This window comes from Kryptolebias marmoratus, linkage group LG16 (genome assembly GCF_001649575.2).
Source record: "Kryptolebias marmoratus isolate JLee-2015 linkage group LG16, ASM164957v2, whole genome shotgun sequence".
NCBI lineage: Eukaryota > Metazoa > Chordata > Actinopteri > Cyprinodontiformes > Rivulidae > Kryptolebias > Kryptolebias marmoratus.
In genome coordinates this window covers 25,617,749-25,632,064 of record NC_051445.1, presented here as the reverse complement: position 1 = coordinate 25,632,064, position 14,316 = coordinate 25,617,749, and the positions used below count along the sequence as shown (strand labels likewise).

General features: G+C 40.6%; 2 protein-coding genes across 5 annotated transcripts in view; one reads left to right on the top strand and one right to left on the bottom strand.

Moving 5' to 3' along the window:
• Nucleotides 1–4,077, top strand: part of LOC108234167 (regulator of G protein signaling 22) — a 23,926-nt gene extending 19,849 nt beyond the window's left edge. Inside the window, exons 18-23 of the mRNA XM_037980333.1 lie at nt 349–528; nt 615–773; nt 880–1,002; nt 2,836–2,935; nt 3,486–3,576; nt 3,657–4,077. Coding sequence (XP_037836261.1) covers nt 349–528; nt 615–773; nt 880–1,002; nt 2,836–2,935; nt 3,486–3,576; nt 3,657–3,708 — 705 coding nt within the window. The 3' untranslated portion in view covers nt 3,709–4,077. The remainder of the gene's footprint in view (nt 1–348; nt 529–614; nt 774–879; nt 1,003–2,835; nt 2,936–3,485; nt 3,577–3,656) is intronic.
• A 509-nt stretch (nt 4,078–4,586) lies between these two features.
• LOC108234194 (vacuolar protein sorting-associated protein 13B) overlaps nt 4,587–14,316 on the bottom strand; it is a 339,365-nt gene continuing 329,635 nt past the window's right edge. For 2 of the 4 annotated variants that reach the window (XM_025005255.2, XM_025005252.2), the window contains exons 61-68: nt 13,832–14,060; nt 12,159–12,335; nt 10,771–10,941; nt 10,104–10,280; nt 8,051–8,153; nt 6,624–6,792; nt 6,431–6,511; nt 4,587–5,397 (exon numbers count right to left, since the gene is read on the bottom strand). In XM_025005255.2, coding sequence (XP_024861023.1) covers nt 5,149–5,397; nt 6,431–6,511; nt 6,624–6,792; nt 8,051–8,153; nt 10,104–10,280; nt 10,771–10,941; nt 12,159–12,335; nt 13,832–14,060 — 1,356 coding nt within the window. In that variant the 3' untranslated portion in view covers nt 4,587–5,148. The remainder of the gene's footprint in view (nt 5,398–6,430; nt 6,512–6,623; nt 6,793–8,050; nt 8,154–10,103; nt 10,281–10,770; nt 10,942–12,158; nt 12,336–13,831; nt 14,061–14,316) is intronic. The other 2 variants (XM_025005253.2, XM_017413202.3) reach the window with 2 other exon arrangements.

The window sequence follows — 14,316 nt, the reverse complement described above, 5'->3', positions numbered from 1 at the left end:
CCAATCAACACCTGCACTCATGTGACAAGAGTGGCCCATCAGTGAGTCAGACAAACAAGGATTCTAACGAGCCTCCATTGTTAGGAGAGTGAGAACAATTTGCAAGCAATCCAGCTTACATCACATCTCAGCTTTAAAAGCTCAACTCCACCCTCTCTATTTCTGAATTGAGAAAGCTCCTCGGATGAGAAGCGAAACGTCTTCAGCTACAGAATAGAAGTCCAGTTGTTTTTGTTTTTTAACTTTTTTTTGAATTTACCATGGCCTGGATGACTGAGAATCTACAACAGCTTAATTAAAAAAATATTCCCCTTTGCTTCCCCTGTTTTTCTGTCTGCATGAGTGCAGGACCTTTGTCACTCCCACAGCGATGAAGCAACCATCCACCAAAAAATCTCTACAATCATCAGCTGTTTTATCAACTCCTCTATGCCCCCCAGCCTGCAGATAGACATCCCTCCGAATCAGGCGCAGCTTATTCTGGAGAAACGCCACAAGCTCGGCCCTTACATTTTCAGAGAGGCGCAGGTGTGTGTGTGTGTGTGTGTGTGAGAGGATGAATTTGGTTTCTTCTTTCCCTGCATGTTCCTCATGTTTCCTTTCTGCTTGTTTAGGTGTCAGTGTTCAGTGAGTTGCTGAGGTTTTGGCCCGAGTTTCAAGAGTTTAGGAGCATGGTCCAGGAAGAGCAGCTTCTTCCTCTGCTGCAGAAGAAGAGAGTCAAACACAAAACCAGAGAACAAAGGCAGAGGAGGAAAGAGGAGGAAGAGAGGAGAAGAAGAGCACAGGCAAGACAAAAAAAAGAAAGACTGAATTCAATATAACTAAACTGCAGCCTTAAATCTTTGAATGAATTGATCCAGTCTCTTGTTTTCTGTTCAGGAAGAGCTGGAGAGAGAGTCATGTTGCCGAGAAGAGGAGGATGAAGATGATAAAGAACAAAAGGAAACTAGTGAGACTCAGTCGAGGACACAAAGCAGAATGCCTGTGACTCCCCCACAGTCAGTAAGGACATGTCTCTTGGTTTTCATATGAAAACATTTGTGTAAGTAGAGTTGAAGATGTGTAAATTCTCAGTCCAGCAGAGTCCAGGGGCCTCATGTACAAAGACTTGCAGGATTTCCTTCTGAAACATCTTAAATCTCAAATCAAGAAAACAGTGTATGAACAAACAAATCCAGATGTAAAAAAAACAAACAAACAGTGTTTATACATGTCCTATGTTCTCTCTGTGTGATCAAAAATCATGGTAACTCCTGTCAACTAATAGAAGATCATATTAGGCTCAGCAGTTGGTTATATTTTATGTGCAAAAATAGATTCTCATCTGTTAATGTCACACACCTTTATTCTAAATGAATGCAGAAGTACGCAGGGGAATAGGTGAGGCATTTCAATAGTTACAGATGTGTTTATTGGTATAACTACCATAAACAGAGGCACTCAGTAAATCACTCTGAAACTGAAGTTTAACTAGCAAAAAACAGGAAGTCACTCACTACACCCACTGACTAGCAATGATTCCATGAAGACAGGATGATGTCTGGGGCACACTGCTTGATGCACATCAGGGTGTTATTATTAGGACTCACCAAGAAGCCCCCCATCCTGCACTGTGCCAGCTTGCAGTTTGTTTCCAACCAGCTGTTCATTAGAATGAATGAATCACGTCTTAAACTGGGTCACCTCACTCCAATATTGGTTATTTATGTTTGTCACATCACATGTAATTTATGTTGATTGGAAATGCTTCCTGTTAAAACGTATTCATCTTATGATGATGCTTTTTGTAGAGATGTGTATGTGCCAGTGATGGCTCCAATTACATTAGGAAAACCTGTTGTTTCTGCAGATTGTGCTTCAGTGTTGGCCTATTTAACTGTATTACCGTATATGAGAATTTGATACACATACAGATAATTACACTCCATACAGCCGGCAGCTCGACTGGCACAATCCCAATCAGTCTGCCAGCTCCTTCTGAAATGCCCCTGATGCTATAGGAACCCCAGTGTGCTCAGCAGCTGTATGGGTACAGGCAGCAAGCACAGTTCTAACAGGATTGATGGAAAGTTAAAAAAGCTGACAAGTCTGTCATCCCCTCAGCTTCTAATTACACTCTTTGCTTTATGACATTTGTGAGTTCCTCTAATAAGGTTAAAGTTGTTGTTAAAGGTATTTTCTGCACCACTTTGTGCATGCTTTAATATCTACTCATTGTGTATATTTGGATGTATTATTGTTCATCATGTGTCTCCCGCATGTACAGTAATTGTTTTCACATCATTAACTTTCCCAGCAAGTGTCGCCAAAGGACCAGTAACTGCAGAAATGTGCTTACAGTCGGTGTGGGGCTGCACACAATTCCACAAACATTTCATCACTGATACTGATCTGGAGTTTTGTGTTTTTGCACCTTTTGTACATGAGACCCCTGGTCATAGTGGTACAAAGACTTCAATAGAAAGCCCCCCAAAAAGTGTCATTTCACCTCTGATCCTTCAGTTTAAAGTGTCTGATAAGCAGTTTTAAGTATTTAAGAACTTGTAGAGTCATTCATCTCTATCTATTCTGTCCAGAATATGGCTATTTGTGGCTTCACAGGAAATTTCTCTAATCCTTTAGATGGAAACTGAAGCCCTTTAAGAGGTGAAATGTTAGCTAAAACAATGAGCTCATGTAAAATAGATCCTATTTATTTAGCCAAATTATATTACCCTTAATAACTATCAAATCTAATAATGAAAACTGGAGAGAAGATGAACTCTGTGCTGTAACAGAACCATTTTTCAACTTTTATTAGATTAATCATTTTGATGTCTGGATATTTCCCTTCAGCTGTTGTGGTCGTACTCCAAGTACATGGCTGGACTGAAGAGGGAGGAAATGCTGCTGAGGAGACAAAGTCAGCTGGGGACCTCCTTTTCCACAACATCAGGTATACAAACACACACACGTCTTCTTCTATGGCTCAGTAATTCTTGTTTCCCGCACTTTGAACTGCTTGTTGCTAGTAGTCAGAGTTAATGGAGGAAACCATAGAAATGAAAAGTTAAATTCAAACTGTTTACAATGCTCCAATGATATCTGGCAGCCCCTTTCATTCGATCCATTAACCATCACTGATCTGTGCAGGACTTAACCTGAGCCCAAACTAAATGAGGAAACATGGAAATGAAGCATCCTGACATCACATTTTAATAGAAATGTATAGAAGGAAATACCAGATGTAGATCTGATTTAATCATTGCAGCGTCATATGACTAAGGTGTGAATGTAGTTAACACTGCAGCTCAAATGTACCATTTACCATATGAGGCATGAACTAATATGTTCTGTATACACAGTGCCTTTTTATTCCAATAGTTTTTGTCTTATGAGAACAAAGAGAAAAGTATGAGATATTGAAAATGTGAAGGAATCTGCTCTGTTGTCCATTAAGTGAGACATAAATGTAGAAGCTTTAAAATTGTCTGCCTCCTGTTCAGACTTCTCCACTGACTGCAGCTTCAAGTCAGCGAGCAGTAAACATGGTTCCTCCAGGACTGACAGCAAGCAGATGACCAGATCGAACAGCAGGTGAACAGTACATCAGGTCAAAGGTGACACATTGCTAACGGCCTTTCTGTCACACAAACATAATATTTTCTGTTTTACAGCAGGAATCATGAGAGCCCGCAGCATGAAATGAGAGTAAAATGCATAAACTGACTGCCTGCGTCTCAACAGATGATGATTTTCACCATGAGTGAAAACTGAACTGCAGGAGTTGTATTGATGCTGAGGTAGAAACAAACATCCATCTAATGCTGAGCACAGTACAAGAAGTAAAAAATTTGATTTTCTTTTTAGTTCTCAATATCTCTTCTTTACAGACCAACATATATTTGCTGGTACCGTTACATGTCATTGAAACAATAATGCAATTGTCTAATGCATATCTGGATGCCTTTAGTATTTGATAGAGTAAAGATGTTTATTTTACAAAGATAAGCTCAAACAGTATGGACAAATTTGTTGGTACAATAAATAGAGTATTAATCCTTGCATTATAGTCATGTTTGATCTTAACTAGTATCACAGGAGACTTCAAGCTTTTCCTCAGCCATAGTAGTTTGGTGTTGTTGTGTTCACTGTGGTGAACATGGAGCAGAGAACACAAAGGTGAGAGCTGTGAGGAGCTCAGAAAGAAGATTATAGATATCCATGTTAAAGGACAGAGTATGCAGAGTACAAGACCATCTCCAAGCAACGTCATGTTCCTCTGTCCACAGCTGCCAAAAATATTAAAAAGTATAAACGGTTAATGTGACTGTAGCCAACCTCCCAGAAGTTGGAAGCAAGAGAAACATTAGATGGTAGAAAAAGCCAGGGAAACCATCCAAACCCCAAGGTCAAGGTACATCACCTTCTGAACAAACAGGAATTCATCATAATCTGTGTTGACAAACCCCAAAGTTTTTAGGAGAACATCTTTTGGACTGATGAGACAAAAGTGGAACATGAGTTTTCATTTTCAAATTATTGTGGAAGGGTACCAACAAGTTTATCCATAGCTGTACCTGCACTTAGAAATATAACACTTCAGGTAAATTCCATAGTTTTTATTAGGAGATTTCTATATTCATATATTATAGATTTATACAATACACTTGTACTACTGAGCTCTGTGAAATTCAACAATAAAAAAGGCAAGTAGTTTGCATCATTTGGGTTTGGCATCAACATAAGGTACAAAGAACAGTGTCATCTTAAAATATTTTGGCTGACAGCTGGTATCACAAAGATCATCACCATGTATATAATATTGCACTTTACATTAGCATAACACGATTTACAGAATGTAAACAAAATTATCCTCTCTAGAGTGTTTCAGTGACTCCTGTATGAGTTAACATTTCTCTCTGAGCGAGCTCCACTTTGAACTTGTTGAAACTCTGTTTAGTGTTTACAACAGACTAAAATGTCCAAACTTGAATGTATATTTTTTTTAATACAACAGATTCTACCCATTCACGGTTTTAAACTGTGTAATAAGTTTATCAGAAAATATTCCAAGAATCTTTTTGCATCCTTAAGGCATGAGTGACCAGTTAGACTTAAGGCATACTCCAAATGAGAAAACCGGTCTTGTTTTGTTATTCTCGCATATCAGTGAAATCCAATGCGTAAGGCTTTGTTCTTCACCGTGGTGAACTTGCTAACAAACACCTTGGCGGAGGCGGGATCCACCAGGTAGCGGTAGCACTTTGTGACAGAAGGTGGCGGCTCTGCGAGCGTTACTGGGGGCTGCAGCTGCAGAGAGGCAGGGGACGGGGAGACAAACTGGGAGGCTCGCATCACATAATCCAGCAGCCGCTGATACTGCTGCTCTGACAGGCGCTCACGAACACCATCACCCTGAGGGAGGACATATGGAGAAGTTACACAACTCTGGGTCTGATTAACTCTGTCATCAAGAGCTCATGATGGACTCTTCTGTTAATGATGTTGTCATGGCAACTGAATACACATCATTAAGGCTGACTCAGAAAGAACTGTCCCGTTCAAAAATTACATCCAATATCTTGTCGCTCAGCTTTAAACTAAATCATATAAATTATTCACCAAAACGTCAAAGCTTAATCAAGAGTAGCATACAATGAGTTTTGGTACATTGCACAATGTAGACAAAATTCTCAAAAAAAAGAAGGCATTAAGATTTTGGCAAAACGGATGAGAAAATCCAGATTTCACAGTAGAAACATAACTCAAGTCCCAAACGGGTCGCAAAAAGTTGGACTTTACATGACTGAACTGGCATTATTACATCCTTTATGGTTTTTGGACAGTTTAAATTTTATGATTTGCCACACTATCCTTTGAACTGTCTAAAATTTTCTAATTATTTCCAAATAAACTATTCTTACTCAAGCAACTCTTTTTGATACATATACAATTTACACATGAAAACTGAGGCATCTTAGTTATCTCTCACTGCTATAGGACTTGTTGTTTTATCTCAATCCCCCCAAAATGCAGAGTGTGCCCACCCAAGCTTCCATCAACTAGTTTGACTTTAGCTCAAAATATGCTATTAAAAACTGGAAGTGAATCGTTTTTTAATTTGTCATATGTCCTACAGAAAACCCTGCAAAAACATAAAAATTCACATGTGTGACCCTCGGTCTTCTGCCGCTCATGGTTCAAGAAATTTCAGAAGTACGGCTTATAGTTTTCACACAGCAACTGTTTGTTTGAGACTTTCTTTTCTGTTCGCCTCATTAACTTGGCAGTCAGGGAATGCCAGTCACAGGTAGGTGGTTACCATGGTGATTTTCATGTTTAAACCAGTCACCTGAGGTCAGACAACCTTTCCTATCAAAGCCCAGTTCTGCACGAGTCTTAATGTTGACCCCCATGTGACCCAGCTGTGCAGCTTCATTACTCTCACCTCAGAGTCGCTGTTTACCGTCTGCTGCTGTAACGTGAGCGTGAGCTGGCCCAGCTGTTCTGGTTCCTGCTGACACTCCACCTGCACAGGACAAGAGCTTTAACATTCCCTTCTTCACACAATATCACATTTTCGGTTTGGTCCTGGGAAATCTCTGCCGAACAGGTTCTTCTTTGGGCCTACTGTCAGTCACCTCGGTGATGGGAAAGGCCTGCTGCTGGGTGTCCTCACTGAGGCTGACAACGAACAGCACCTCAGAGGTGAGCAGCAGGCAGCCGGCGTGCTCCTGACCTGACCCGCTCACTATAGTCACCTCCAGGGCCATGTGGAGCTCCGGGCGGCCCAGAGACTGCAGCATCTTCCTGTTGTCACACCAGAGAGCAAACAGGATGGATAATCATTAGGAACAAGCTAGAAAAATATAACATGGTTTTTATTTTACAACACTACTGGAAAAGTTGCTTCTCACATGGTCCAATATGCTATATCAACACAAGTACTACTGGAAACAGCCTCATATGAACACAGTGTCCTCACAATGATGGACCCAACATCAGATAAATATAATCCTCACCTGAAAGAGCACACAAAAACCCAGCTAACTTTGGTACACATAGATGTGATTATTCATGCCTTGATACACCCAGTAATTCTGTTTCTTTCCTCTCTGGGTGTTTCTGAACTGCGTGTTCAGTCATGTTTACTTTGGAAGGCAGGTGCTCACACAGAGCATAAAGCTGAAGCAACGACCGTCAGGACTTTGGGTCTGGTCAGTGTTACTCTCATAAGTCTGGACTACCTGTTGTAGTAAATGTCAATGATGGAAACCAGTTTGACAGCTGTGGGCTTTAAATAAAGTAGAAAAGAGAATTATCTTTTATATATAACTACCATAAAGCATACTGGGTGATGGCTACTGAAGAAAGATGTTCTTATTTATCCAAATCCTGACAGTTTCCACTGACTGATATTAGAAGTTGATGTTTGTCAGCTGTGGAAGCAAACTAAATGGCAGAAATCTTTATAAAATCTCCTAAATGCTTCTTCTGCAGTTCCTGATAACATTTTGGATGCAGAGGCCTGTCATAAATCTTACTAATAAAATGAAGCGTTCCAGTGAGAGAACTCTGTTGCACATACTGGTGCTCGGTTCTTACCGTTTTACAAAGCAGAACCTAAAGGCAACATGCTTGATACAGCTTCCTATCTTAAAAAGTCAGTTTCTACCAAACTCCAAAACTATTTTAGTGCATCAAGAATGGTTTTCCTTTCTATTTGATAGGAATAAAAAACATGTCTGGACAGAATCATGATTAAATAACAAGAACAATTCAAGTTGTGGCTTTGGCAAAAAGCTTAAAAAAACCTTTTAACCATGGTTTGATGAGAACAAGGAAAGGCAGGCTGGCTACCATGTGTGAGATCAAGGTAAAAAGAAAAATCCTCAAGACTTTTTGTAAACTAAACAGCACAAATGATGAGGAGTAACAGGGAGCAAAAAAACATCAGTTCCTGGAGGGAAACCAAGAAAAGCACAAAGGCAAAGGCAGGAGCACACGTCCCACTTATAAAGCATGAAGAAGTGTTGGGCAGGAATAATAAACGGCTGCAGGATCATACCAGACATATTTCAGGTGGCTGTTGGAGGCCTGAGCAGATGTTTCTTCTGTCGGCAGGTAGAGCTGTTTAGGAAGCTCCCACAGGCCGGCGCCATGGAGGATCCCTGTTACAGCAAACATAACGTTTCACTGTCCGTTCATATCAGCATTCTGACAGAGCAGCATTAGTGGCGTAGCCAGGTAACTTCAGATTCAGATCAGGAGTTTGAGTTACAAAGTTGGTTCTTTTTTAAAAACAAAGGGTCTGTTGCCATGGTAACTGATGCTAACAGTTTCTGGATTAGAGATCACACATGTCCACCAATTCCCGGTCTAAAAAGATGAAGAAAAAAAAAAACCTTGAAAGTTAACAGAACATTAAGATCTAATGACCGTATTTGTCAAATTCAAAGACAGACTGAATAATTGGTTGATGTTGGCCACTTTAAAAAGAATCAGTAATCGGCCATGCTTGTACATACTTAATTACAAGAAGGAAAATGAAGATGCAGCAGCAGCTGCTCCAACTCACTCACTGTAGCCCACAGTTTAGTTTTTTTAAAGTTTGAATGTTATTCCATATATTTTTTTAAGTAAATAAGTTATTCTAAGGGTTGTTAAATATACATTTACTTTAGTTATGCAATTGTTATATTTATAAAAAAAAATTGTCCTCTGCTATAAAAACTCATATTGTCTAACTCTCCTCAGATCAACATGTGATTTGATGATGTGGCAGCAGTATTAGTGCATTTATTAATTTTGTGCATTCATTCATTTTTTTAATTAGACAAAAATCAGCCAGTTTTCCTTCCAGCTTAGCTGTGATCAGTTCTCTGATGCAGCTTCACATGATTTACAGGACCGTGCACAGCTCCAGACTAAGAAATCCAGGGTGGACTCACAGAGTTCAGAACCAGCTTTGTAGTACCACTCAGTACGATTTCTCATTGCTAGGGTTAGTTAAACCGGATCTCTTAAAGAAACCCTGGGTAAGCTGAACCTGTTTGTTGTATCGGCCACTGGTCAGTGAAATCATCAAGTTGTTAAAACCACCATAAAGAACACAGTGGGCTTTGTTACTGAACTCGCCGCAGATCTGAGTGTTTCAAACAGATTTGTGCAGATCCATGTGTTTCAGAAGAGAACAAAACCAAATGTGACAACAATAACAAAATCAATGCAGATGATCTGCGTATACTGTCAGAAAAAGTTTGGTTTAATGAGCGTGTAAAAGTGAGTGCCAGTGCATTTGTGAGTGAGTGTGTCTTCGTGCTGCAGCTGTGTGTGTATGTATGAGTTTGTGTTTGTGCAATGCGTTGAACTCAGAGGGTCAGGCGGATCAGCGCCAGGCCCTGGGGAGGCATTGTTCCTTTATGGAGCTGTTCACCTCATTGGTAGTTTATGTTCTGTAGCCAAGACCTGTTATTGCCAACACACACCACCCTCTGACCCACTCCCCACTCCCATTCTCTACCCCCAATAAAACTCTAAGTAACTCCAGAGAACTACACTGCCTGTGTGTGTGTGTGTGTGTGAGGAGGTCTTTCAGCAGCTCTCTTCTGGGTTCTGATTTAGAAAACACTTTGGCTCCTACATGAAGCTGAGATGGCAGAGGGCTCATCCGCCCACTGATGGATTCATAATGTTCCTGACACACTAATTCATATATGTGACGTTTCTCACATTTCTTCAGCTGAGTTAAATAAACTGTTAGTTGGGCAAACTTCACTTTGGTGTTGTGTGTGTAATGCAAAAAAAAAAAAGTTTTGGACATAAAAGTTGACATTACAGATGTCAAATTCCCACAATGTGCATGAAATTAAATGAGACATAATCTGAACATATTTTCTGTGCTACATATTACTTCATAAAACAACAGTTACTATGAGAACAACTACATTGAAACTATTCTGGACCTGAAACAGCTGCATCGTGTTTTAATTGTTTCACCAAGTTTTTTTGATTTTGTGCCGTCTCTGATGTTCCTAAAACATCAGATAAAATTCAAAAACATTTCATTTGGTTTGGAAACATTCCTAAAAAAGAATTTCCTCAGACCATGCAGAGCTCACCATATCCAGTCTGGGAAACCAGTTCAGCTGCTCCCCCAATGGGTTTGGTGAAAACCCCCACAATGCCTTTCCCCACTCCAGAGATCACCCCCTTGGCTTTGCTTCCAGCTGAGCTCTGAATTTCCCAGTTCCTTTGGAAATTTTGCATGGGTTGGTCCACAATCCCTGCTATCGCTCCTGAAGGAACAAGAAAATGATGCACTCTGGTAAACTTAACAAACCAAAAGGTTTTGATTAAAGGGTACATAATACTCACAATTCAAAACGTGTTTTCTGGGACAAAAAGTCACAAAAGGATGATTTTTCATTTCATTAAGTCAAAAACAAACTCAGAAAGACATAACACTTCTTTGCTCTACTACATGAGCATTTTCTTTATAAATGACTCAGTGATGATCCATGGATCACACATTACAATCCACTGTCCCACTGCCCTCTGTAACACCTCGGCCAGTTTGTGCTGCTGGACAGCAGAGACAGAAAATGTTTCCTCCATATTAAGTGATTCAGTGCTGAGGCAGGGACGAGCCTATGTTTGGGTTGGTTGATGTTAAGCAAAACTAACGACTGAACTAAAAAATATGTCCTTATTCCTGTGAATGCTGTATGAGCCACAAATATAAAAAAAGACTCAATTGTATTTGAACTTGTGCTCATCTTCATGTACCTAACAAGCTGATGCCAAGTCGGGACAGTCCCTGTCTCAGTCCGTCTCCAAGGCTCTCTGGTAATTGTCGTCTCCACTCCTCCTGCCTGGTGTAGTGCTCTTCATCCAGAGACAGACGGTCCATGTTCCTCGCCAGACTTGTGGCTAAGTTAGTGATGGACGTCAGGGTGCCTGATCATGGAAATGACATATTTATGTTTACTGTTTGATGCCAACGTTAACACTGTTTAGTAGAAGTCTAACATCAGTCTCAATGCAGCTCAGTTTGGTACACAGCAGGAAAAAGAAACAAATAACAAATTTTATTTTTTTAACAAACAAAAAGTAGCAGGTCATGTTCAGAAAGGTAGGATTTGTCACCTGGTAATCATATTTTACTCATCCAATCTGAACTGTAAACAGTGTCCATGTGGCCATGCGTGAAACAAAAGGTTTAAACATTTATATAAAAAAAAGTGTTAGTTAAAGCACTTTATGTGGATATGGTGTGCTGCGCAGAACGCAGCTTGTAGCCAATCATAGTGTGTGTGAGCCCAGTGTGCAGACCAGCACCATGCCACATCCAATCAGAAGGAATCTCTCACACACACACAAAGTCCAGGATTGGTCAGTATGTGACTACCAACAATGTGATGTGACAGTAAATCTCTGACAGCTTGACAGACACACACAGCATTCAAGCTGCAGCTGGAAAACTGAGGTTTTTCTTTTATAGATTTTTAAAATCCCAGTTATTAGCGCTGAACATGGGTGCAGTTTGTACGTGTGCCCCCATCTCCCTACTCTGCAAACTGCACATTCTTATGTGAAGCTGCTGTACGGTAGTTTAGATAGCTTTTGCTACTCCTTTTCTGTCAGATCAGTAAACACTAAAAAGCAAATAAACAAACAAAATTTTTTTAAATATGAGCGTGCACAGAAAGAGCTGATCACCTGTGACTGAAGTACCATATTGTTGTCTGGTCCTTGCATCTGTCCCAGATGTCTGTATCATGGTTCAGTGCAAATACATATACCATGACACCACAAATGTTCACTGTTAACCTTTAGTGTTAACAATGTCACACCATGTCATGGTGCTAGCTCGATGGAGAATGTAAAACTCAAAACCCTAAATTAACCTAAAACTTTTCTGTTTCTGATCTGTGAAAAACTAAAGCTGAATCAGTGACATTTCCAATAAAAACTACTGTTGCTTAGATATTTATGTTCTTTATTTGATAAACTTAATTCATAAATAAAAAATGTGACATGACTTGTATGTTAAGAGAAGATATCTGTGCTGTATTAGTCTGAGAGAGGGCTTGAAAGAAAACTGTTACAACTATCTAACATTTTTGTTGACAAATATAAATAAAAAGAGAAATAACTGTTAACACTTGCATTACCTTTTGAAATGTGTTTGACAAAAGAGGTGGTTCCCCTGGACACTCCGCTGACAAAGGCTCCCGGCCCCCGGGTCAGACCCTCGTATGGCAGGCGGAAGAAGTCGGACACACCGTTTCCGATGCTGCGGACCAGGCTGGCAGGACTGCCCAGGATCTCCAAGGATCCCACGACCCAACCTGAGACAAAGGAACGACAGACACAGGAGTAAAATATCACCTCTGCATCACAATCCTTGGGGTTTTTTATAATTGAGCAGCCACAAACCAGGTTTTTTTTTGTTGTTTTTTTAAACTCATATAAAATATCTTGGGAGGTGCTTCAAATAACTTTCCTCTCAGTTTAGCACAGCCCAAGGCTAATCTTTAAATACACTTAAACTTTAAAATAATTGGAGGGAATGTCAATTACGCATTTAAAGATCATTTCCTGAACTGATCCAGCTGGACTCTTCAGGTTTCTGACTTTTTTTTTTTGTTCAACAGAAACAAAAAGATGTGCTGAGAACATTTGCTTTTTCACAAACAAGCCTCTGGAGCAAACTCCCCTCACTGTCCTCTTCCTGCCAAAAACAATTTGAAATAATCACTCCAAATTCTTATCTTAGAAATAAAAAGATTCACAGACCTTAGCACACACAAGTGAACTCAAATGTGCACATATACACACACCCCACACCTGTATGTAATCATCCATGTGCCATGGTTAGATTTACAGCCTCCTACTATCTCACCTCTCTCACTGAACCCCGAAGCCCCTTCAGATGGCACGGCTCACTGATATTTATGCTCTGACAATTGCATCAGAAAAAGCATTTCCCGAGACGCCAGGCCCTGCTCTGCTCTTATTCTCTGTCAATTTGTGCTTGAGTGATGGACTCCAATGGTAGAAAACCAACTCCAGAGGGGACTAGTGGTTGTTTCTGCTTTCTATGATCTCCCAGTTGTGGTTTCGGTAAAGCAAAAAGTCTTAACAGGGTATGATGTTTACAAGGCTGAGTTTCACTTTCAAACACACACACACACACAAACATATCTGAGTGAACGCATTAAATAGTAAAAACTTTTTACTGTTCATTGTGCATGGATTTGTGTGTGTGATGTGGGATCACAGCACTCTCATCTTAATCAGCCCCAGAATGCAACACTTCCCAGAGCCACTCGGTCTGTGATGACTAAAGGAGAGGAGAAGGCGGTGAGGTGACGTGTTGAAATATGAGCAGAAATGAGGGCTCTAATGAGAGACAGCAGGAAGGAAGCGTCTGACCGCGATGAGGATTTTTGATGTGGAAGTGATGGGGTTAAATCAGTCCATGTGTGGGAGGCTCGGACTAGACAGGAGAGAGGTACGGGACAGTTAGAGGGTCTAATAAGTCAGCTGAGACTCGGTGGTCAATCACAAACTGATGATAAAATACTGCCTTCAAACAGGTTATAAATCAGGAGTCAGCTGCTAACATTAAATCCAAATAAACAGTTCTTGTGCTTTAAGTGGAACTAGTTTTCTGCCCTTCTTGCCATGAAGCCAGGAAAGCCTCAAAGGTTCAGCTCTAATCTTGGTCAGAACAAATGGATCCCGAAATCCTTCAGCGTACACACTGATCTAACATCTGCAGTGAGCCGTAAAGGACATAGAAGCAGCCGAAGAAGCTGCACAACTTCCTCCTTCTACCTACCGGCTCTAAAAAGTGCTCCGGCAGCGTAGTGCATGGCCAGGGCATGAACCAGCTGCCTGGCTGTGGTGCAGAGCGGCCCCCTCTCGAACACGGAGAAGGACAGAGGAGTGTGGTCTGAGGCGATGTACAGCTTCAGGGAGGCGTGGATGCTGACCAGCAGGTTGACTGGCTGGATTATCAACCTCTGCAGACGCACAGGGCGGACCAACGCCTGCACAGACTGAAGCACCTAAATGATGTCACAGAAGTCGGAAGAAATTGTTTTTTATTCTTTTAGAAACACAATTAACAAAGTGTTTCATCCCAGTTCTCTACAGCAAAGACAAAGTTACAAAAACTCTCATAAGAAAATTTACTTCAGACAGGTTGTTGGCCATAATTAGGCCAAATGCTGCTTCCAGCATGTCTGGCACAAGTTCCACCTCTGTAAAAAAGATGGTGAAAATGAAATGAGGAAACCAGACTAAATTAAAATCTTTTGAGTA